This window comes from Oncorhynchus masou, chromosome 21 (genome assembly GCF_036934945.1).
Source record: "Oncorhynchus masou masou isolate Uvic2021 chromosome 21, UVic_Omas_1.1, whole genome shotgun sequence".
Lineage (NCBI taxonomy): Eukaryota > Metazoa > Chordata > Actinopteri > Salmoniformes > Salmonidae > Oncorhynchus > Oncorhynchus masou.
Genome location: NC_088232.1, coordinates 40,958,417 through 40,983,176, shown reverse-complemented (window position 1 = coordinate 40,983,176; position 24,760 = coordinate 40,958,417). Strand labels below are relative to the sequence as shown.

Below are 24,760 nucleotides of genomic sequence, written 5' to 3'. Positions count from 1 at the left end.
GGGGATAGCATGACGTGAGTAATTTGCTCCTCCCATGGAAAAAACTAGAGGAGGGAAGAGAATGAATTGAGAGTATTTTTTCACTTTCCATTCATCAGCCTTCTCTAGACTGGCTATGTTTATCAAAAGTCACTTTATGTCATTACTGTTACTGGTACCCTGATTACCCCAAAGCCGTAGCCTAATGGTCTTCTGTCTATCCTGTTGTTAGGTTCATCTGTCCTGTATTAAATCCATCAGAATATACCCCCAGGGACACCAATCAATGATATCTTTCAAGCTTTTGATCTCTGTCAGAATTATAGGACTCTACGTATTGCTTCTTCAATTTCAACGGAATCTATGTTTCTTCAGGCTGTCTGACAAATGTTGCTAATCAAATCTAAATTGGGCTTTAGTCATATTTTATCAATTTGTGATGAAAAAAAATATTGATATTGATGTGGACTATCCATTGATGCTGTGCTTTCAGGGTGAAGCCCAGGACTTCTGTTACTTATTTCTGGCCAATACTTCTGGTCTCTAAGAAAAGAAGCTCCCCATGTACTTCCCACTCTGTCTTTATGAGGGTACAATGCTGAGTGGTACAAGTACTGGAAACATCATACTAGTCAACTAGTATGTATTGTACATAGACCCAGTGAATGCTTTGATGGCTTCAAGGTGAACATTCCCTAGTGTCTGATTCAGCCACCAATAATTTAGTTGGACTCTCTAATACATTTTTTCAGCTGCTGTTCTCTTCCCACCCACCCCCACTCTCTTCTTTCCCCATATCTTCCTCTCTCTCTCTCTCTCTCTCTCTCTCTCTCTCTCTCTCTCTCTATCTCTTCCTCCTCCTCCTCCCTCCATCCCTCTCTCTCTCTCTTTCTCTCTCTCTCCACAGTGGAGCGTACCCCCGTGAGGAACATCCAGGTCTTCGGCCCCACCACCAACACCTTGAATGTGCGCTGGGATCCCGCCTCAGGCAAGGTCGTGCAGTACAGGGTCGTCTACGCCCCCCTGAGCGGTGCCAAGCCCTCCGAGTCGGTGAGTCACCACCAGGGAGACCCATAGGCTCTCTGATTAACCCCGCCCCAGGTCAGAGGTCAAATGTTAATGTCCAGTGACTTGGGGTGTGTGCAGGGGTGGCTGAGTGGAACGCTTCGGTCCATTTACAGATTTCCATCACTACAGCTCTTTGTAAAGGAACAGAACGGAACAACATCAACCTGTTTGTGCTCCACATCGACTGTCTCTCTGGTTTATTCCTGGTTTAAGGCCAAATTTTCATGTTCATTAATTAAAACAGGAAGCTGTCTGGGCTTTTTCCCCTCCTTATCTGGCTTGACGGTGCCCACATCTGGAGTTTTAAAGGAGGTCACAAACAACTAATAAACTGCTACTTAACATTGCACAAACAGCCACATCTGTGAGAAGCATTGAGACATTGAAACCCTGTTTTGACTTAACAGGTCTTTGAAGAGTGATGCTGTTCCATTTTATTGATAGCAAGACGTACTCTCTTTGTTCTTTTAAAGTCACAACATTGTGTTTCTGTGGGAATATTATGATTGACTTGGGCTGGGCTTTTCCAATGCCAGGGCCAGCTTTCCACGTCAGCAGCCATGTGGCCAGTGTCACGGTGCACCATCACATTTAACACAGGGAGGTTTGGTGTATGCACTACTATATTAGGAAAGCAGCCTTGTCATATTGGGTTTACCCCTTGAGAAGAACATGTTGCTATTAAACCCTCCAAAGCGATGACTGACCCAAAGGTTCGATGACAGTCGTCAAAAACAGTCCCATCAGAGACACAGAGATAGAGATACACACATTGAACACAAAACAATGGTGTTTGGGGTCAAAGAAATAGAGGGAAACCAAATGCCAGGTGGGTGTATATTTTGTACTGTACGTGATACCAGGACAAGGCAGGTAGATGAGAAGATCAGGGTAGAGCTAAATGACTTAAATGTAAATGTAGAGGCTGATAACCTTTGATAATGTTATCAAGAGACAGACAAGTGGGGTCTGGTGTGGGAGAACACAGACACACAGAGATGAGCACCAGCCAGAGAGGACAGAGCAGAGGATCCGAGCTGCTGTAAGCAACTGTCAACACATTACAGTTAGTTACTCAGTGTGTAATTGCCCTGACTGTCTGGAGGGGCCATACATCATTGACATAAAATTCATACTTGTGTTCCCCCATTCACTGAGCACTGAGAAGTGTCAACACAAGTGGTTGTTGAGTGAGGTGAGGTGAGAACGAGTTGATAGAGGTGTCACACTGAAACAGCTATCAGGTTGTCAGACTGGGGGGTCATAGTGAGTGTCAGAGCTGCCAGGACCATGGGACAAACAGCAATACAGCATGATTGTTGTTTTCCCCCTACAGCTGATCCACTTTTCAGACAGGACTCTTCTCCCCCATCTGGATGTGTCAGTGTAGGCTAGCCTAATTGATGTAGAATATTGTTGATAGTTACAGCTATCCTTGTTATTACTATTAATGCTTGTCTTCATCATAATTTCTCTAGTTTTGAGAATCAAACGTGTGGGTGCGAGAGTTGTAGTCTCATTGAATCCAACCCACTGTAATGCATGCTGCATGCTGTAGACTGTGATTGGCCCTTCAGTGCTGACCTCTGTGTCTCTATCCCCTCTGGTCAGATCCTGGTTCCTGGGACCTCCACCACCACCCTGCTGGAGCAGCTGGTCCCGGACACGCCTTACAACGTAGGAGTGGTCGCCATCTATGCCAACGGGGAAGGACCGCCAGCTGAAGACAAGGGCACAACACGTAAGATCCAGAATATAATATCTATCATATATAAGATCCTATTGCCTTTACATGTTTATCCACATCCAAGTATATGCTTGATATTGTGCTCACTTCTTTATAATCTCCTCAGTTCCCCGCAGTGGCCCTAGGAACATGCGTGTGTATGATGCCACCACCAGCTCTCTGACCGTGGCATGGGAACATGCTGAGGGACCTGTGCAGCAGTATAAGATTACCTACGCCCCCACCACTGGAGACCCCATCGAGGAGCACGTAAGCACCTATATTGCTGCTATTTCTGATGATATCCTCATCAAACACCATCTTGATGAGTCTACAGCATGAATTAGAGTGTGGCCCAAGGTGCAATGTGAGGAGGTTGTTAGGATCCTTATTTCGCCTCTGTTTGAAGTACCTATTGAATAGTATTAATGAACAGTAATACAATGTTTTGCCTGTGTGTCCTGTAGACCATGGTTCCTGGGAACAGAAATACCGTCATTCTGCCCAATCTGGATGCAGACACTCCCTATAAGATCAACGTGCAGGCCATATACCCTGACGGACCAGGGGGAGATATGGATGGAGACGGGCATACAGGTACGCTAGCACATTCTACACTTGGTCCACTATTCAACATGATAGACAAACAGACGCACAAGGTTCTCCACAAACACAGTTGCTCGCAGACACATACTGTAAGTTACAGTCACACACAGACACATTCACAGTACAGGAGTTTTATAAACTCAGCCAGTGATTATTGTCCTGGATGTCAGAAACATGGCTTCAGTTCAGTCTGCCTGTGAATACCAGAAACCTTTGAACTAGCTGTCCTCCAATGTTAGATCTCACACTAGAGCTGCCCAATACCCAGTCTAATTTCCTTATTTACACCAAATCAAAGCAAAGTCATAGCTTGGGACTGCATGGCTGTGATATTAATGTTAAAAATGTTGTAATATGTTTTTAATAGGTTTTGACAGTCTGTATTTTCTTCCCCGCAGTTGGCATGCTAGGACCTCAGAATCTGAGAGTGTCAGATGAGTGGTACACTCGCTTCAGGGTGTCCTGGGACGCAGCACCCTCCAGAGTGGTGGGCTACAAACTGGTCTACTCACCTGAAGGTCAGATAGCAACTATTTTACTATTCCAGTGTACTATTATATTCAGCTGTGAAAGAAGATTCACTTGGCTTACTTAATATACATATCCAGCTATAGAAGAAAGTCACAGATGTGATTGTTATTGACCTGGAGTGTCCCTGTCTGTGTCTGCTCTTATTGACCTGTAGTGTCCCTGTCTGTGTCTGCTCTTATTGACGTGGAGTGTCCCGGTCTGTGCCTGCTGTTATTGACCTGGAGTGTCCCTGTCTGTGCCTGCTGTTATTGACCTGGAGTTTCCCTGTTTCCCTGTCTGTTCCTGCTGTGCCTGCTGTTATTGACCTGGAGTGTCCCTGACTGTGCCTGCTGTTATTGACCTGGAGTGTCCCTGTCTGTGCCTGCTGTTATTGACCTGGAGTGTTCCTGTCTGTGCCTGCTGTTATTGACCTGGAGTGTCCCTGTCTGTGCCTGCTGTTATTGACCTGGAGTGTCCCTGTCTGTGCCTGCTGTTATTGACGTGGAGTGTCCCTGTCTGTGCCTGCTGTTATTGACCTGGAGTGTCCCTGTCTGTGCCTACTGTTATTGACCTGGAGTGTCCCTGTCTGTGCCTGCTGTTATTGACCTGGAGTGTCCCTGTCCGTGCCTCCTGTTATTGACCTGGAGTGTCCCTGTCTGTGTCTGCTGTTATTGACCTGGAGTGTCCCTGTCTGTGTCTGCTGTTATTGACCTGGAGTGTCCCTGTCTGTGTCTGCTGTTATTGACCTGGAGTTTCCCTGTCCGTGCCTCCTGTTATTGACCTGGAGTGTTCCTGTCTGTGCCTCCTGTTATTGACCTGGAGTGTCCCTGTTTGTGCCTGCTGTTATTGACCTGGAGTGTCCCTGTCTGTGCCTGCTGTTATTCACCACCTGGAGTGTCCCTGTCTGTGCCTGCAGGTACTGATCAGACCATGGAGACGTTTGTTGGAGATGTGACCAGCTACCAGCTGCACAACCTGCAGCCTGGAACCACCTACGACCTTAAGGTGTTGGCCCAGTACGACGCTGGCCTCAGCGGACCTCTCATTGGACAAGGAACCACACGTAAGTGATTGATTGGTTGTTTGATTGGTTGCTTGACTCATTAGTAGTTTGGTTGATCAAATTATTGTTTGATTGATTGGTTGACTGTTCCTGTCTTTCACAGTGTACCTGAACATCACTGACCTGACCACCTACAACGTTGGTTATGACACCTTCTGCATGAGATGGACCCCCCACAGGGCTGCCACTTCCTACAGACTCAAACTAAATCCATTCAACCGTAAGTGCTGTACCTGGCTGGGAGCCCATTCCATATAACCTTGATACCTGTGGGGGAGAACTGTTTCTATATTGATGTGAGAATGTTTACTGTCGATCAGATATGTACAGTGCCTTGCGAAAGTATTCGGCCCCCTTGAACTTTGCGACCTTTTGCCACATTTCAGGCTTCAAACATAAAGATTTAAAACTGTATTTTTTTGTGAAGAATCAATAACAAGTGGGACACAATCATGAAGTGGAACGACATTTATTGGATATTTCAAAAAAATGTAACAAATCAAAAACTGAAAAATTGGGCGTGCAAAATTATTCAGCCCCTTTACTTTCAGTGCAGCAAACTCTCTCCAGAAGTTCAGTGAGGATCTCTGAATGATCCAATGTTGACCTAAATGACTAATGATGATAAATACAATCCACCTGTGTGTAATCAAGTCTCCGTATAAATGCACCTGCACTGTGATAGTCTCAGAGGTCCGTTAAAAGCGCAAAGAGCATCATGAAGAACAAGGAACACACCAGGCAGGTCCGAGATACTGTTGTGAAGAAGTTTAAAGCCGGAATTGGATACAAAAAGATTTCCCAAGCTTTAAACATCCCAAGGAGCACTGTGCAAGCGATAATATTGAAATGGAAGGGGTATCAGACCACTGCAAATCAACCAAGACCTGGCCGTCCCTCTAAACTTTCAGCTCATACAAGGAGAAGACTGATCAGAGATGCAGCCAAGAGGCCCATGATCACTCTGGATGAACTGCAGAGATCTACAGCTGAGGTGGGAGACTCTGTCCATAGGACAACAATCAGTCGTATATTGCACAAATCTGGCCTTTATGGAAGAGTGGCAAGAAGAAAGCCATTTCTTAAAGATATCCATAAAAAGTGTCGTTTAAAGTTTGCCACACGCTACCTGGGAGACACACCAAACATGTGGAAGAAGGTGCTCTGGTCAGATGAAACCAAAATCAAACTTTTTGGCAACAATGCAAAACGTTATGTTTGGCGTAAAAGCAACACAGCTCATCATCCTGAACACACCATCCCCACTGTCAAACATGGTGGTGGCAGCATCATGGTTTGGGCCTGCTTTTCTTCAGCAGGGACAGGGAAGATGGTTAAAATTGATGGGAAGATGGATGGAGCCAAATACAGGACCATTCTGGAAGAAAACCTGATGGAGTCTGCAAAAGACCTGAGACTGGGACGGAGATTTGTCTTCCAACAAGACAAAGATGATCCAAAACATAAAGCAAAATCTACAATGGAATGGTTGAAAAATAAACATATCCAGGTGTTAGAATGGCCAAGTCAAAGTCCAGACCTGAATCCAATCGAGAATCTGTGGAAAGAACTGAAAACTGCTGTTCACAAATGCTCTCCATCTATCCAACCTCACTGAGCTCGAGCTGTTTTGCAAGGAGGAATGGGAAAAAATTTCAGTCTCTCGATGTGCAAAACTGATAGAGACATACCCCAAGCGAATTACAGCTATAATCGCAGCAAAAGGTGGCGCTACAAAGAATTAACTTAAGGGGGCTGAATAATTGTGCAATTAATTGTCCAATTTTTCAGTTTTTGATTTGTTAACAAAGTTTGAAATATCCAATAAATGTCGTTCCACTTCATGATTGTGTCCCACTTGTTGTTGATTCTTCACAAAAAAATACAGTTTTATATCTTTATGTTTGAAGCCTGAAATGTGGCAAAAGGTCGCAAAGTTCAAGGGGGCCGAGTACTTTCGCAAGGCACTGTAAACAAAGTTGCCACCCTATCACAAAGGTGTCTTTGTTCGAATGTCTAAAAATGTTATATAATTGTATTTTATTCATGCCCACTGATCCATCTGTCTCCTATTAATTCTCTGACACTGGAGGACTGTAAGAGAAAAAAAATATGGGGAAAAATGTTGCAATATTTAAGTATGTTCACAGTATGGTAGCCATTATAGTTGGAAGCACTGCACTTTGCCACATTAAGTTAATTCATGTTTGTTTGAAAGGGCATGTTGAATAAGACACAACACTGTATAAGCCCACTGCTACCTCAGTCCAAGCACTATCACTGGCTGGCTTTAACCCTTCTCCTTCCCCTCTCTTTGAAAATAATCATTATAATGATAATGAATTAGATTTATATAGTGCTTTTACCAGGTGTGATTTCCAGTTGCTCAAAGTGCTTGGGGATAAATGAGGTATATGTTTACAGTGTATGGGGATAAATCACCTGATCCACTACCAATGTGTGTTACTCTTTCCTCCTACAGCCTCTAACAGGGGAGGTCAGGAGACCACCATCACTGGGTCTGAGAGCCACTACTGTTGGGACGGTCTGACCCCTGACGCCCTCTACAATGCCACAGTGTACACACAGACCCCCAACCTGGAGGGGCCTGGAGTCAGCGTCAAGGAGAGGACCCGTAAGAAACTCCACTAACCATCAGAACTGTAACATGTAACATTTCATTGTGTTTACACACATGTATACCTCCCACCACACTCCGGGTATGAGAAAACACCTCAGGGTCTTTGCAGGGGGCTAACAGGGCATGCTAGTGAAGTCGAAATGGTTTGACTGTTTACGTTCTGGTCTTTGCTACAGTGATTAAGCCCACAGAGACCCCAACTGAGCCCCCCACTCCACCTCCACCCCCTACCATCCCCCCTGCTATGGACGGTAAGGAAAGGCTTGAAGTCAGCATGCTGTGAAGAGAAGTGAAGCTAACACAGAGAAGAAACTCTTTATACATGTCCTACCTGACATTGACTTGCTCTATGTGCACCACAGTGTGCAGAGGGGCCAAGGCTGACCTGGTGTTCCTGATTGATGGCTCCTGGAGTATCGGAGACGAGAGCTTCAGCAAAGTGATTCAGTTTGTGTTCAGCATGATTGGAGCCTTCGACGTCATCCACCCTGGCGGCATGCAGGTACGTGGCCATCCAGGTTATCCTCTGAGCGTTAGCTCTTTGATGTTTACAGCATATTCTCTTCTCTTTTCCTCTTTCAGAGTGTATTCTTCATGTCAATGCTTTATTATTCTCTCGCTCTCGCTCCCTCTCACTCCCTTTTTGTCTTCTGGAAACAGGTGTCTTTTGTGCAGTTCAGTGACAGTGCCAAGACAGAGTTCAAACTGAACACTTACCAAGACAAGGGAAGGACCTTGGCTGCGCTGCAGCTCGTCCGCTACATGGGAGGAAACACCAAGACAGGTACGCCCACAGACTGCTACTCTCAATCTTACTGGATGATATCGTTAACACCAACTGCATAATGTTGAGTTAATTAAAGTCGACAAACATTCACTCACCAATAATGTCATTACAGTGTCTTCATCTTGCAGGTGGAGTTGAATGGGTCTATAGTTAAAGGTGGAAATTGATGTCTTACCCCTCTGTGTACAGGTGCTGCTTTGAAGCACGTTGGTGAGAAGGTGTTCACCTCAGACAACGGCATGAGGAAGTACGTGCCTAAGGTTCTGGTGGTCGTCACCGATGGTCGCTCCCAAGACGAGGTCCAGAAGAGTGCCTCCAACCTGATACACTCTGGTAAGTGTTCAACATTTGGATTTGCCCTTACAGAAGTCAGTAAAAGGATATTTTCAGTCTAGATTAGTCCGCGTAAGTGTAGCTACAGAACTTTAGAAATGACAAGATATGTTTTGAGATAAAGCATTACTTACTCCTTTTGGGGTTTTCACTGTCAAATTGGAAGATCTGAACAGCCATTGGGCTAGGGCGTATGGATCATAACGGTTATCTTTGTGCTCGTCTTGCTCCAGGTTACAGTGTATTTGTGGTCGGTGTGGCCGATGTGGACGTGGCAGAGTTGAGGAACATTGGCAGCAAGCCAAGTGAAAGACACGTCTTTGTTGTGGATGACTTTGACGCGTTTGCCAAGATCCAGGACAACCTCCTCACATTCATCTGTGAAACAGCCACATCCAGTAAGATTTACATCTACATTACACAGTACCTCAAGACACAAGTGAAAGCAGATTGGCGTTAGCTGTATGTTGTCCTCCAGCCTATTCCATCACATCATGCTCTGTTTTACTTCTCCCTCCTCAGCTTGTCCTTTGATCTACATCAACGGGTTCACCTCACCTGGTAAGTATATGCTACACCTATATTCTGAATAAACTGACAGCTGCTGATAACACCTATGGCCAGGAGCTCTTTACTGACGTAGAAAAACGCCCTAATTCATTCCTACCAACAATGGCAGTACTGTGTTCCTGTGCATTGACTCTGTATCTTCACCTGACGTGTGTTCACCAGGCTTCAGAATGCTCGAGGGCTTCAACATCACAGACAGGACCTTCGCTGCCATGAACGGCGTGTCCATGGAACCTGGCTCTTTCAACAGCTTTATAGGCTACAGGCTACACAAAGATGCATTCCTCTCTGCACCCACAAAGTAAGAGTGTGTGCCTGTTTGCGGGCCTTTTCCATTGCGCGTTGCCTGCTCCTCGCCTGTGTACTGTGTACTGTGTAATGCTGGCCAGACTGCATAATAGATTTTTTGTATCTTCAAAGGCTCTGCTCGGAGAGCGCTGTGCCAAGAGCCCTTTGTCAGCCCTGTTTGTGTTCGCAGCTTGTAGAATATGAGGTGTTAGGAAGAGAAAATGATTTGCTCCCAGGGTAGCCCCTCTCCCACATACACTACCGTTCAACAGTTTGGGGTCACTTAGAAATGTCCTTGTTTTTAAAAGAAAAAAAAACATTTTTGGAACACAGGAGTGATGGTTGCTTTTAATGGAGCTCTGTACGCCTATGTAGATATTCCATTAAAAATCAGCCGTTTCTAGCTACAATAGTCATTTACAACATCAACAATGTCTACACTTTATTTCTGATCAATTTGATGTTATTTGAATGGACAAAAAAATTGCTTTTCTTTTAAAAACAATGACATTTCTAAGTGACCCCAAACTTTTGAACGGTAGTGTATGTCATAGAGGGATCAACCAAAGCAGCCGAAGGTCAAGAGCCCAGCTCTTTATTGGGCCCATTAAAATGTATTCAGGCAAATGCTGAGCTGCTCAAGAGTTCTGCGCTAACATTTTAGGCATGAGCATGCTTAGTTCATTTGTCCATAATCATCTGTATTTGTGCGTGGGTAAGTCATTGACTTCATGTGCACAAATGGAAACACTTCAAGCAGTAAAGTAGGGACGGAAAATACTTTCAATATGTCCATAATTTTTTGAGTCTGGGGTAGAACTGGCACCATTTTCAGATTATGTGGTCTACGTGACAGGGTGGATATTGTGTGTCTTTTTGGTTTATGGTGTGGCTTTTAGATGCCAACCTTGTTTCTCTGTGTCTTTGATTTTCCAGAAGTTACAAAGGCTCTATAGATTACGATTGGCTATCTTAATTCAAACAGGTTTTAGTGGACCCTCTTATTTTGATCAAAGATTCATGATTATCTGATTCATTAACTTTAGTCAACATTTTGCATGTCTTATGAATACAGCTAGTGATCAGATTGTCTCGGTGTTGGTGTCTATGAAGTTGACCATCTTACAGAAGAGAATCCCTCAGCTTTATAAAAAAGCTCTGACATGACATCTGTATCCTGTATTTGTCCTCCTGCCAGGGAGATCCACCCAGAGGGTCTTTCTCCATCCTACACCATTATCCTGCTCTTCCGTCTCCTTCCTGACACCCCCAACCAGGCCTTTGATATCTGGCAGATTGCCGATGGTAACAACAACCCTGAGGTCGGGGTCACTGTCAACCGTAAGCCCCCATCATGCTTTGTTTCTCTTCTGGGTTAGCTGAAGCTACCTAACAGCTATGATCTGATTCCCCTCCTTCCTGAATCAAATAACAGTCTTTAGAAACTTGGACCAGTGTAATGATTAGTGGGCTGCTACAGTTCACTGATCCCCCTCTAGGGTAGAGTTTTGGTTTGGCACTGACTTTTCACACTTTTTCTACAAGTCCACAAGTGTTCAATTGTAAGGGCCATCATCCCTGTATCTCTCTCTCTCTCTCTCTCTCTCTCTCTCTCTCTCTCTCTCTCTCTCTCTGTCTGTCTGTCTGTCTGTCTGTCTGTCTGTCTGTCTGTCTGTCTGTCTGTCTGTCTGTCTGTCTGTCTCTCTGTCTCTGCCTGTCTCTCTGTCTCTCTGTCTCTGTCTGTCTCTCTGTCTCTGTCTCTCTCTCTGTCTCTCTCTCTCTCTCTGTCTCTCTGTCTCTCTGTCTCTCTGTCTCTCTGTCTCTCTGTCTCTGTCTGTCTCTCTGTCTCTCTCTCTGTCTCTCTCTCTCTCTGTCTGTCTCTGTCTCTGTCTGTCTCTGTCTCTGTCTCTGTCTCTGTCTCTCTCTCTCTCTGTCTGTCTCTGTCTCTGTCTCTCTCTCTCTCTGTCTGTCTCTCTCTCTGTCTGTCTCTGTCTGTCTCTGTCTCTGTCTGTCTCTCTCTCTGTCTGTCTCTGTCTCTGTCTCTCTCTCTCTCTGTCTGTCTCTGTCTCTCTCTCTCTCTCTGTCTGTCTCTGTCTCTGTCTCTGTCTCTCTCTCTCTCTGTCTGTCTCTGTCTCTCTCTCTCTCTCTGTCTGTGTCTCTGTCTCTGTCTCTGTCTCTGTCTCTGTGTGTGTGCGTTGCATGACTTCTCCCTGTAATGCATGTTTAGGGGTCCATCTGACACCATCGTTCCCTCTTTTCAGCTTCCAGCAAAACAATCACGTTCTACAACAAGGACACCAGAGGGGAGATCCAAAGAGCCACGTTTAATGAGGATCAAGTGAAGAGAATTTTCCACGGGAGCTTCCACAAGGTAAACACCATTTCACTTGAATGAAAACGGTTTGTGGGCCATATGGTGACATTAAGGCTTGGCAGAGGAGTAACATATCTTGGCCTATTTTTCTGGTTGATTTTCCCAAGGACATACAGATCAGCAATAATCAGCAATAATTTGGGATAATAAAATCCAAAACACCAGGTTCCAAAGATACATTTTCACATGAATAATGAATTTCTGTTGTAAAATGTTTAGATACATTTCCAAGACAGAGTAGACACCCTGTCTGGGATGTGTAGCCTTGATATGGTCACCACCTATGATAGATGTGTTCTGTCATTATGCTCGGTCATGTCTGTTCATAGTTGATGTTTCTGTTGATTAGTGTTATGCCTCATTGAGTACACCTCCTGAGGGTATGATGTTGTGGATAATCAACGCCAAGACTAAGATCTAGCTAGGATATGGTTACTTTCCTCTCCTGAAATTAAATGTGATCCATCTTATAGTATTGCGATGTGGGTTCGGTGCCAAAGTTGAGTCTTCAGGCTTTTTTATGCTCCGCTGTTAGGTTTGTTTTCTGAGTCTGAAGGAAGTTACGTTGATGAATGGTTTGGAAGGACGATAAATATATTTTCAAAGGTTGGAGGAGACTTTGGTGACCCATGGTGATCTTGCACAATGTGCAACCTGAAGATTTTATTTGATTTGGAAGCAGTTATAGTTAGCCTAGCAATGGAGACTTACGGCGTGCTGATTGGCCATTGTCCTGGTGGTGGTCAGGTGGGAATTCAAGAACGTTCTGAGGAAGTGGGATGTTATTGGATCAGTGTTTGTTTTGTTTTACCTCGTTTCTGATAAATGAAACTCAATACATTGGGAGAAAAAGCCACTTCGTACTTTTGGACCACATAAAAGACAGCTAGCTGCATGTGCCCAATGAGGTATTTTCAGGAGTATTTTCTGCTTGAATAAAATTATCTGTCAATAAAATTATTTTCCTGCTTCAACAGACAGTTTCTAACAGTCTGGGAAAATCTGAATAAACGGATGAAATCGACCAAAAACATTCAACAAGCTGAGAGAGACCTACAACAATATGTAAACATGAATGGAGATATTTTGACATACATGTATATTGCATTTTCTATACATCTTTACTGCCTCCGAATGTGGATTCCCATTGGGGCCCTAATAATCTTCTATGTTGTGATTACAATATTAAGTCTCAGTGGGGGTCAGTGAGTATGTTGAGTCAATGCTGTACATGACTGTAAACCTCCACCAGTCACTCAAGGCTTTCTAACCCAGTTGAATTAACTCTGTAGGTCGTGATTATTGTATAAAAAGCCATTGGTCCTCTAGAATGATCTTCTCAGTGTTTTACAACCTGTGATATACAGTGTTTTTGTCACATTCTGCGTAACTCAGTCACAGCAGAAGTAGAGGAGCCCATGTGAGACATCAAACGCCAGCCCCAACTCAAAGCAGAACAGAATATTAAAATGTTGTGCTCGGATATCAGACTGTAGGGATGACAAGGATTTCAACAATGAACGTCAGTAAGATGCAACTAAAATGAAAAATGATTGTTTCCAATGGACGTGAAGAATGTTGTATCCAATGTTTCTGAAGGGGAACAATATGCCTCCTATTATGTAAAAACTTCAGCTTTTCCTTTAACCTGGAAAATGTTGGGTCAGTGCTTCAGCCGATAACATGACTAACATCAGTACAATGACATCATCAGAGCTCCAGTTGGATGTGTGTGCTTCTTTTCTCTTCCTATGGCTGTGGTGGTGCCTGCAGTGTGTATGTTACAGAGTGCAGACTAATCTACCTCTCCTTTCTCCTTGGGCTAGTAGCTAAATAGAGAATTATCCAGGTTAGAGAGGTCTGGCTCTCTCTCCTCTGATTCACTATGTGGGAAATATCCTAATGATAGCTTTAGCAGACGCTAGCCCTCTCTAACCAACTGGGGATTCCCACCCCACACTGCAGAGGTGGTGGTCTTAGAGGGGCGTTTGACCAAAACTTTATTCTCAGGCAAAGAGCGTTCCACTAAATAAGAGACACAAGCCAAATATGTGTATGTTTTTTTTACCTTTATTTAACTAGGCAAGTCAGTTAAGAACAAATTCTTATTTTCAATGACAGCCTAGGAACAGTGGTTTAACTGCCTGTACAGGGGCAGAACGACAGATTTGTACCTCGTCAGCTCGGGGATTTGAACTTGCAACCTTTCAGTTACTAGTCCAACACTCTACCCACTAGGCTACCCTGCTGCCCCTTTGATTTGAAAGGGGGAATGTTTTTCACCAACTCATATATGTATTATTGGTGCCATTAGCTTTTTTGTATTTGGTTGCATTTGGTTGCGATCAAGTGGAAATATGAAAAAAAAAATTGCTTTTGGTAATAGCTAGATGTATTCAGTCCATCCACTCTACAGGCTCCTCATACTTAGAGCTTCACAAATGCAGCTTTTATTCTCTGAGAGGACCCAAACTCTCTAAAACTTTCCATTCAGGGATTGGGTGGAATGAGCAGTTGGATGTTGTCAGTATTTGCAAGCACTAATTGAGAATGAGTGGGAGAAGAGAATGCTCCAAAGAACCAAAGCAGTTTAAAACGTTGGACAATCTGACTGATACATTTCCATAGCCCTGACTGCCCTCATTGTACTCTCATTATAAGAGTTTCCTCTGAAGCCTCCTTTTAAAAGCCCTCCATTCCGCGAGGTAGCCAAGCAGACTTAATGACGCATGCAACCATTCCTGCAACAGAAGAAGCCACTCAGATATGAAATGGTGACTTTACAAAGCTAAGCAAGCTCCTTTTCTGAAACCAGGATGGGAATATTGTATCCAAGACTGGACATGGGAGCGTAGATGTCTGGAATGCTATGGCGGCAGTGGTATATATGAAGAAGAATTTTGTCTCTTCCTGGAAAGACTTGGTGAAATCTGCAATTTATCAGTGCATCAAAAATATCAGGAAATATCCACTTTTATTTTAATCAAACTAATGTAGGATTCCCATATCAGGCTGCATGTGAATTGTGATTTCACACGCCATCGTGAAATGGAGTGAAAACATGGAGGAGTTGTGAAGACACAGCCAACAACAATAAAATAGAGTCTGATAGAAATCATGAAAGTATGTCAGACACACTGGATCCCAAATATAGCCATATACAGTATACTGTTGCTATGTCTGTGGACTGGACAACTTGTTCTGATATAGCATATGACGTTTATAGTATACCAGAGGAAGAATCCATACTCAGCATGAATGGAGTGCTGAAAAAGAGATGTGTCCAGGATGTGTCATTGTCTAGAGGAGTTATAGTCAGAGGGAGGAGTAATTAAGTGTAATTATGACTTGGTCAGTAATAGTGGAAGTCAAGGTCTAGTCTTTCTTGACTCCTGTGGTTTTTGATCCATTCAGAAGATTTTCATAATCTGTGTCAGTGTGATAGATTTCTCAGGCCTTTGTTAGAGAATGAGCCATTGTGTGATTCGTCGATTGTGTTCCAATAGAATATGCTTTGTGTTCCCCATCATCAGCCAACTGCAGTTGATGGAATTTCATGTTGCTTTCAAATGATAAGTCTCGGTGAAGGACACTGACATTTTCGTGAATCCTCATTTTGCAGTAATATTCTTGTTGGTTAGTGAAATAATGTATATGTACGCATTATTGGCACTTGCAGTATGTAATTTAGCGTTATTTTGGTAAGCCCTCAAGTGCATCATATATGCCCATGCGGCAGGGTAGCCTAGTGGTTAGAGTGTTGGACTAGTAACCGGAAGGTTGCGAGTTCAAACCCCCGAGCTGACAAGGTACAAATCTGTCGTTCTGCCCCTGAACAGGCAGTTAACCCACTGTTCCCAGGCCGTCATTGAAAATAAGAATTTGTTCTTAACTGACTTGCCTGCTTAAATAAAGGTAAAAAAAAAAAAAATGCCAGAATCTTGGGGTATCAGACCCTCCCCCCTCCTGTGGTTGGCCAGATAATAATGTTGTGAGTGGTTGTCAAGTGTCGTGGAAATTTCCTCTGTTTACCAAATCATGGGAGCAAACCACACACACAAGTCAGAGTTAGTTATCAAAGTCCATCTTTAATTATATGAGCTCTATCACAATCCTGTGACTCTCAGGTAATTCAGTGTCTCTCAGTGAATTCTCTGAGAGCCCCCTCCACATTGCAATAGCATTTTGACTTTCAACAGTTCAGTATCTCTAATGAAAAGTTGAGAGTCCCAACATAATGGCAAATGGGATCCTTTATAGCAAAGATACACAGGATAAGACAGCACAGACATAATAAATCGTTCAGCTTTGTCTCCTTACTCAAACCCCAGAACCATAAACCAATCCTCCATATCAACAGGCATATATCAAATTGTCATTCAGATACAACCAATTCTAAATACAACCAATCCTGGACAAACTCACGGAGAGGAGAATGATTGCTATAGGTTAAGATAGGGACAACATTAGAGGGAGCATAGAATGATTGGAATGATTCCAGACACTGCCACCCTCCTTTACCCGCTGGGAAAAGTAGGGAGTGACTCCACACAGACACAGTGGAGCAAAAGATATGTTTACACATGATGACACTTTGACCTCTCCCCTCTCTGCGGCCCATGCAACTTAGTCTTGACATAGGACAGATAACTGCAACCTCGCCACAGTATTATACAAAAATACCATTCTGATGAGAAGTAACTTACAAACATATGATGAATATAAAACATCTTACCTATGTTGCCAACAAATTCTGATTATTTCCACAACACAAGTCCGGTTGGTTTCGCTCTGTAGGACAGTAACAAAAAATGAAAAATGCAGCTGCGCAGGAAAGTATGGAGAGTGTAGCACTTTTGATGGTGTACCATAAAGAACATCATTTCGAGATGTGATGGGAGTTTTGGAGAGTTAATGTTGAGAAATGGCCCATACCCTGGCAGTTTTGTGTTATTTCATGTATAGCCTATAGTTTGTTGTTTCATGTTGATCATTCTGTTTATCAGTGAAAGTGGCTGACATTAACTTTTTTCCAAGGGACCTACAACCTGCATGTTCTTATGTGATACAATGATCTTTAATTAACTTCTTTACAGAAAATCATACAAATAATGGTGATTTAGTAAAATACAGTATCAGCATCTTTATAAACATCAGTTAGAAGACTTTAGGGGTTTCGTTTGCACATTGGCTGGGTTCTTAGTTTATGCTACGAGACTCCTGAATTGTGCTTTTATTTATTTATTACCTTTATTTAACTAGGCAAGTCAGTTAAGAACAAATTCTTATTTTCATTGACGGCCTACGAACAGTGGGTTAACTGCCTTGTTCAGGGGCAGATTGATAGGGGCAGAACAATTTTTACCTTGTCAGCTCGGGGATTCGACCTTGCAACCTTTCGGTTGCTGGTCCAACGCTCTCACCACTAGGCTACCTGCCGCCCTAATAGTGCCTGCCACCACAAGGCTATTGCAGAAATACCATGTGAAATACACTGAACACTTTCAGTACTCTTTACCAAGCCATTATGCCCAAATATTGTTGCTGTAGTTGTTCATATTGAGAAAACTAGAGTGGTCTTAACTAATAATCCTCCTCTTCCTCCTTCTCCTAAAGCTTCACATCAGTGTTTCTCCCGAGAGGGTCAAACTGAACGTGGACTGCCAGGAGGTTGCAGAGAAACCCATCAAGGAGGCCAACAACATCTCCACAGATGGTTATGAAGTGCTGGGCAAGATGGCAAAGTCAGGAGGATCAAAGAGAGAGTCGGCTACAGTGAGTGAAAAATTGACAAGACTTATTTGAAATGGAAAAGTCCTGATAAAAATGCATCCCTCACTCACACACAAGCTGTTGGTGTGAACTGTGGAGTGCAAAGTGCCCAGATGTGCTCCTCATGTGTTGATGCTCAATTAAGAGCTGACAACTCGCGGTCATTGTTGGAGGGATGGAAGACGCTGCTCTCTCTGTCTTGTTCTCTCATGCTCTCTTGTGTTCCAGCTCTCTGTGGGTTCTGGCCTGCGTCTGGAGCCATGTTGTTTCTAAGTCCTGAACGCTGGAGCTCAATGGAAGCCATGTGTAACACCCATCTGTGTTCGTCTCTCTCTTCTCTCATCTTTCTGTTCTGTTGTGCAGTTCCAGCTCCAGATGTTTGATATTGTGTGCAGCTTGAGCTGGACCAGCAGAGACAAATGCTGTGATCTCCCGGCCACGGTAAGAGCAGCTTCACTGTAAACAGCCCTCTCGTAAGGCCTCATATCTGTACAGTACTGTACCATCAAGCCTTGATACATTGACTCTGCTCATCTTTCACTATACACCATTGAGCACTTACTATAGGTTAAGAGAGCCATTGTAGTTTTACATGTTCATTTTGGAGTTTATATGTCATTCCTAATGTTTAAGAGTGCACATGCTGTATAGCCATTACAAAGTGATGCCTAGCTGGCAAGAAAGTTATTTGAAATTAAATGATTGCACTGTCAGGCCTGAATAGACTATTGTATTCCTCGTTAAATGGACTAATCTCAGTACAGTTTTACAATCCCAACCCCACCAAAACAACTGGTCCCTTTGATCATGGGGTGGACAGTATAAATCATTGTACCCATCTATGATATGTTTGTTACTGGATACATGTAATATACTTGACTATAGCCAATTACCCATCTCTCTCTCTCTGTGTAATTTGCATGAGATATTAATGTATCATGTCAATGAAGGCTGTGTTGTATAAGATTTCACATATTCCCTTCCACAACAAAACAGATGGATTTTTTGTTGTCAAATAGTATTTGTGTGTAGGCCATGCTATGGTAGCAGTTCTATTTTAGTATGCACCCCAGTTTGATCATGGCTTTAGCAGCCTTTCTAATGTGTTTCCTAGCAGAACATTTCAAGGCATCATTTTATGGTTTGGGTTGACAGAGCAGTGACACTCATTTTCATCCCAGATACTCCTATTTGCACTTGTTGTATTTCGTGAGTTACAGAAAGGCCCACAGATGTCAAGAGATGAACAAACCATTACTGTTGTATTTCAGTAAAAAATAAAACAACATTCTTATTGTCTTTCTTTCTTTCGCCATCTCCTTCCTTTCTCTTCTGCAGAGAGATGAGCTTAAGTGCCCGGCTCTTCCCCATGCCTGCACATGTGCACAGGACAGCGTTGGCCCACCGGGACCACCCGGCCCCTCGGTAAAGACAATAACCATCCCACCATCTGTCCTCATCTTGAGGCAGGGCTCTCTCTGCTTCTGTCTGTCCTCGTCTTGAGGCAGGGCTCTCTCTGCTTCTGTCTGTCCTCGTCTTGAGGCAGGGCTCTCTCTGCTTCTGTCTGTCCTCATCTTGAGGCAGGGCTCTCTCTGCTTCTGTCTGTCCTCATCTTGAGGCAGGGCTCTCTCTGCTTCTGTCTGTCCTCGTCTTGAGGCAGGGCTCTCTCTGCTTCTGTCTGTCCTCGTCTTGAGGCAGGGCTCTCTCTGCTTCTGTCTGTCCTCGTCTTGAGGCAGGGCTCTCTCTGCTTCTGTCTGTCCTCATCTTAGGGTAGGGCTCTCTCTCTACTCACTAATGTGATGATGATGATGGTGATGCCACTCTCAATCCCCACTATGATTATGTGGACATATAGGAATAGTGTTCCAGGGGTACTTTTCTCCTCATAACTGTTGCCCTGCTCTATAGATTAAGCATGTGGATATTAGAGTGGGGTCAATATGTGAGTATCTGTGTTTTTTCCCATGGAATACGAAAGACAGGGGGATGAGATGAATGGTGTGTAATGAGGTGTGGACTATCAGACTTAGGGTTGTGTCAAAAGATAAATGTCCATCAAAAAAAATAGTACATCTGGAATATGTTTGCTTCACTCCGCAACCTCACTAAGCCACTGGGGGATTCCTGCTGGCTTGGGATTTAGGTCTGGAAGCAGCTCCTGTTGTGGGGATGGCTCTGACTCTCAGTCTCTGACTCTGTCTCTCATCCTTTCTTGACTTTCCCAGGGTGGACCAGGTACTAAAGGACCTAGAGGAGAGAGAGGAGACTCAGGCCCAACTGTAAGTAATGATTTTGTATCAGTATCAAGCCATTTATAACACACACTTGGATCCAGAGCGATTAATTGAATATTATGGATGTGTGGTCCAAGCCTGAATACAACTTTAAATCAAGCCATATCCTAATGAGCTGGGATACAGTCCAAGGCCTAACACATTTACAGTAAATCAGAGTTCAGCCTAATGCAGTAGTTATCTCAAAGCACATACCATTAGCATGCCCCATCAGCCAAAACAGATTTCTCACATCTGAACTCACTTATTGAATGTACTGTATAATTTCCAGCTTGTTATGTCCTGTTTATTTTCCCCCAGCTTGATTTAAAGAGGTCTATGTTGAGAGGTCTGATGAGAAGTAGAAAATATTTCTCACCAACGGTCACTGATTGTTCTGGTTCCTTCTCATTCTCTCAGCCCTGCTGGGAAAAGCAGTGGGGGGGTCTACTGGGAGATATGGTGGAAATAGTTTAATATTAGTGTGACTGTTTGGTTTTCTCCTTCTGCTTCTACCATAGGGTTCAATGGGCCCCCGTGGAGAACAAGGACTTCCAGGACCATCCGGACCTCCAGGTCCACAAGGCCCTAATGGCTTGTCTCTGCCCGGAGAACCTGTAAGTCATCTGCAGTGTTCTTAGGGATTTACAGTGTGGGGGACTGTAGGATGTCCTCCCTGACGTATGATTTACAGTGTGGGGGACTGTAGGATGTCCTCCCTGACGTATGATTTACAGTGTGGGGGACTGTAGGAGGTCCTCCCTGACGTATGATTTACAGTGTGGGGGACTGTAGGAGGTCCTCCCTGATTTACAGTGTGGGGGATGATTTACAGTGTGGGGGACTGTAGGATGTCCTCCCTGACGTATGATTTACAGTGTGGGGGACTGTAGGATGTCCTCCCTGACGTATGATTTACAGTGTGGGGGACTGTAGGATGTCCTCCCTGACGTATGATTTACAGTGTGGGGGACTGTAGGAGGTCCTCCCTGACGTAGGATTTACAGTGTGGGGGACTGATTTACAGTGTGGGGGACTGTAGGAGGTCCTCCCTGGATTTACAGTGTGGGGGACTGTAGGGTCCTCCCTGACGTATGATTTACAGTGTGGGGGACTGTAGGAGGTCCTCCCTGACGTATGATTTACAGTGTGGGGGTGGGGGACTGATTTACAGTGTGGGGGGAGGTCCTCCCTGACGTATGATTTACAGTGTGGGGGGGGACTGATTTACAGTGTGGGGGATGTCCTCCCTGACGTATGATTTACAGTGTGGGGGACTGTAGGATGTCCTCCCCTGACAGTGTGGGGGAGGATTTACAGTGTGGGGGACTGTAGGATGTCCTCCCTGACGTAGGATTTACAGTGTGGGGGACTGTAGGATGTCCTCCCCGTAGGATTTACAGTGTGGGGGACTGTAGGATTTACAGTGTGGGGGACTGATTTAGTGTGGGGGACTGAGGATGTCCTCCCTGACGTATGATTTACAGTGTGGGGGTGTGGGGGACTGATTTAGTGTGGGGGATGTCCTCCCTGACGTAGGATTTACAGTGTGGGGGACTGTAGGATGTCCTCCCTGACGTAGGATTTACAGTGTGGGGGACTGTAGGAGGTCCTCCCTGACGTATGATTTACAGTGTGGGGGACTGTAGGATGTCCTCCCTGACGTATGATTTACAGTGTGGGGGACTGTAGGAGGTCCTCCAGTGTGGGGGACTGTCCTCCCTGACGTATGATTTACAGTGTGGGGGACTGTAGGAGGTCCTCCCTGACGTATGATTTACAGTGTGGGGGACTGTAGGGAGGTCCTCCCTGACAGTGTATGATTTACAGTGTGGGGGACTGTAGGAGGTCTCCCTCCCTAGGACGTATGATTTACAGTGTGGGGGACTGTGGGGGGAGGGTCCTCCCTGACGTAGGATGATTTACAGTGTGGGGGACTGTAGGAGGTCCTCCCTGACGTATGATTTACAGTGTGGGGGACTGTAGGAGGTCCTCCCTGACGTATGATTTACAGTGTGGGGGACTGTAGGATGTCCTCCCTGACGTAGGATTTACAGTGTGGGGGGGGGACTGTGATTTACAGTGTGGGGGGAGGATGTCCTCCCTGACGTATGATTTACAGTGTGGGGGACTGTAGGAGGTCCTCCCTAGGACGTATGATTTATGATTTACAGTGTGGGGGACTGTAGGATGTCCTCCCTGACGTATGATTTACAGTGTGGGGGTAGTCCTCCCTGACGTATGATTTACAGTGTGGGGGACTGTAGGAGGTCCTCCCTGACGTATGATTTACAGTGTGGGGGACTGTAGGAGGTCCTCCCTGACGTATGATTTACAGTGTGGGGGACTGTAGGAGGTCCTCCCAGTGTGGGGGACTGTAGGATGATTTACAGTGTGGGGGACTGTAGGAGGTCCTGTAGGAGGTCCCCTGACGTATGATTTACAGTGTGGGGGATGATCCTTACAGTGTGGGGGACTGTAGGAGGTCCTCCCAGTGTGGGGGACTGTAGGAGGTCCTCCCTGATATGATTTACAGTGTGGGGGACTGTAGGAGGTCCTCCCAGTGTGGGGGACTGTAGGAGGTCCTGATTTACAGTGTGGGGGACTGTAGGAGGTCCTCCCTGACGTATGATTTACAGTGTGGGGGACTGTAGGAGGTCCTCCCTGACGTATGATTTACAGTGTGGGGGACTGTAGGAGGTCCTCCCTGACGTATGATTTACAGTGTGGGGGACTGTAGGAGGTCCTCCCTGACGTATGATTTACAGTGTGGGGGACTGTGATTTACAGTGTGGGGGGAGGTCCTCCCTGACGTATGATTTACAGTGTGGGGGACTGTAGTGTGGGGGGAGGTCCTCCCTGGGGGACGTATGATTTACAGTGTGGGGGACTGTAGGAGGTCCTCCCTGACGTATGATTTACAGTGTAGGAGATCCTCCCTGACGTATGATTTACAGTGTGGGGGACTGTAGGAGGTCCTCCCTGACGTATGATTTACAGTGTGGGGGACTGTAGGAGGTCCTCCCTGACGTATGATTTACAGTGTGGGGGACTGTAGGAGGTCCTCCCTGACGTATGATTTACAGTGTGGGGGACTGTAGGAGGTCCTCGTATGATTTACCTGACGTATGATTTACAGTGTGGGGGACTGTAGGAGGTCCTCCCCCTGACGTATGATTTACAGTGTGGGGGACTGTAGGAGGTCAGTGTGGGGGACTCCCCTGACGTATGATTTACAGTGTGGGGGACTGTAGGAGGTCCTCCCTGACGTATGATTTACAGTGTGGGGGACTGTAGGAGGTCCTCCCTGACGTATGATTTACAGTGTGGGGGACTGTAGGAGGGGTATGATTTACAGTGTGGGGGAGGAGGTCCTCCCCCTAGGACGTATGATTTACAGTGTGGGGGACTGTAGGAGGTCCTCCCTGACGTATGATTTACAGTGTGGGGGACTGTAGGAGGTCCTCCCTGACGTATGATTTACAGTGTGGGGGACTGTCCTCCTGACGTATGATTGGCTGGTGTAGGAGGTCCTCCCTGATTTACGTATAGGAGGTCCTCCCCTGGTATGATTTACAGTGACTGTAGGAGGTCCTCCCTGACGTATGATTTACAGTGTGGGGGACTGTAGGAGGTCCTCCCTGACGTATGATTTACAGTGTGGGGGACTGGGGGTAGGAGGTCCTCCCTAGGACTCCCTATGATTTACAGTGTGGGGGACTGTAGGAGGAGTATGATTTACAGTGTGGGGGACTCCCCTGACGTATGATTTACAGTGTGGGGGAGTGTGGGGGATTTACAGTGTAGGACTGTAGGAGGTCCTCCCTGATGTATGTCCTCCCTGACGTGGGGGATGATTTACAGTGTGGGGGACTGTAGGAGGTCCTCCCTGACGTATGATTTACAGTGTGGGGGACTGTAGTATGATTTACAGTGTGGGGGTCCTCCCTGACGTATGATTTACAGTGTGGGGGTGTAGGGGGGACTGTGGGGGAGGAGGTCCTCCCTGACGTATGATTTACAGTGTGGGGGACTGTAGGAGGTCCTCCCTGACGTATGATTTACAGTGGGGACTGGGGGACTGATTTACAGTGTGGGGGAGGTCCTCCCTGACGTATGATTTACAGTGTGGGGGACTGTAGGAGGTCCTCCCTGACGTATGATTTACAGTGTGGGGGACTGTAGGAGGTCCTCCCTGACGTATGATTTACAGTGTGGGGGACTGATTTACAGTGTGGGGGACTGGGGTAGGAGGTCATGATTTACAGTGGGGGACTCCCTGACGTATGATTTACAGTGTGGGGGACTGTAGGAGGTCCTCCCTGACGTATGATTTACAGTGTGGGGGACTGTAGGAGGTCCTCCCTGACGTATGATTTACACACACAGTTACTCTATGTTAAGACGACCTTATTCATTCCTAGACATCCTCCTGAAGCTGGGATGTAAATTCACTCTCAGTGACAGACTACGTGGTCAAGAGAAAGAGCAGATCTGTAGTTGTTTAGGGTTGGAGTTCCCTTTGTACTCCATCTCTAAACCTCTCCTTCCCTTTGTCTTCTCAGGGCCGTCCCGGACCAAAGGGAGATCCCGGAGACTCAGGCCTGACTGGGCTGCAAGTGAGTACAGCTTTCTTTTTCATTAGCTGTGGTTTTCAACAAGAAACCAGAGACGATCCACAGAGAGAAACAGCGCTACTGGAGTCTGGAATCTGTCCACATGGCAAAGCTGAAACCACATTCAAAGTGGGAGGTAGACCATGCAGTCCCC

At 45.3% G+C, this 24,760-nt stretch overlaps 1 protein-coding gene across 3 annotated transcripts in view; it reads left to right on the top strand.

Annotated features, from left to right (window-relative positions):
* LOC135508352 (collagen alpha-1(XII) chain-like) overlaps window positions 1–24,760 on the top strand; it is a 91,768-nt gene that overhangs the window by 52,750 nt on the left and 14,258 nt on the right. For all 3 annotated transcript variants that reach the window (XM_064928475.1, XM_064928477.1, XM_064928476.1), the window contains 23 exons: window positions 887–1,029; window positions 2,659–2,788; window positions 2,901–3,043; window positions 3,241–3,370; window positions 3,778–3,897; window positions 4,806–4,952; window positions 5,056–5,172; window positions 7,435–7,587; window positions 7,770–7,844; window positions 7,956–8,095; window positions 8,254–8,377; window positions 8,570–8,713; window positions 8,947–9,111; window positions 9,236–9,274; window positions 9,446–9,584; window positions 10,770–10,912; window positions 11,833–11,942; window positions 17,562–17,720; window positions 18,081–18,158; window positions 19,056–19,142; window positions 19,943–19,996; window positions 20,512–20,607; window positions 24,556–24,609. In XM_064928475.1, the coding sequence (XP_064784547.1) occupies window positions 887–1,029; window positions 2,659–2,788; window positions 2,901–3,043; window positions 3,241–3,370; window positions 3,778–3,897; window positions 4,806–4,952; window positions 5,056–5,172; window positions 7,435–7,587; window positions 7,770–7,844; window positions 7,956–8,095; window positions 8,254–8,377; window positions 8,570–8,713; window positions 8,947–9,111; window positions 9,236–9,274; window positions 9,446–9,584; window positions 10,770–10,912; window positions 11,833–11,942; window positions 17,562–17,720; window positions 18,081–18,158; window positions 19,056–19,142; window positions 19,943–19,996; window positions 20,512–20,607; window positions 24,556–24,609 (2,690 nt within the window). The remainder of the gene's footprint in view (window positions 1–886; window positions 1,030–2,658; window positions 2,789–2,900; window positions 3,044–3,240; window positions 3,371–3,777; window positions 3,898–4,805; window positions 4,953–5,055; window positions 5,173–7,434; window positions 7,588–7,769; window positions 7,845–7,955; window positions 8,096–8,253; window positions 8,378–8,569; window positions 8,714–8,946; window positions 9,112–9,235; window positions 9,275–9,445; window positions 9,585–10,769; window positions 10,913–11,832; window positions 11,943–17,561; window positions 17,721–18,080; window positions 18,159–19,055; window positions 19,143–19,942; window positions 19,997–20,511; window positions 20,608–24,555; window positions 24,610–24,760) is intronic.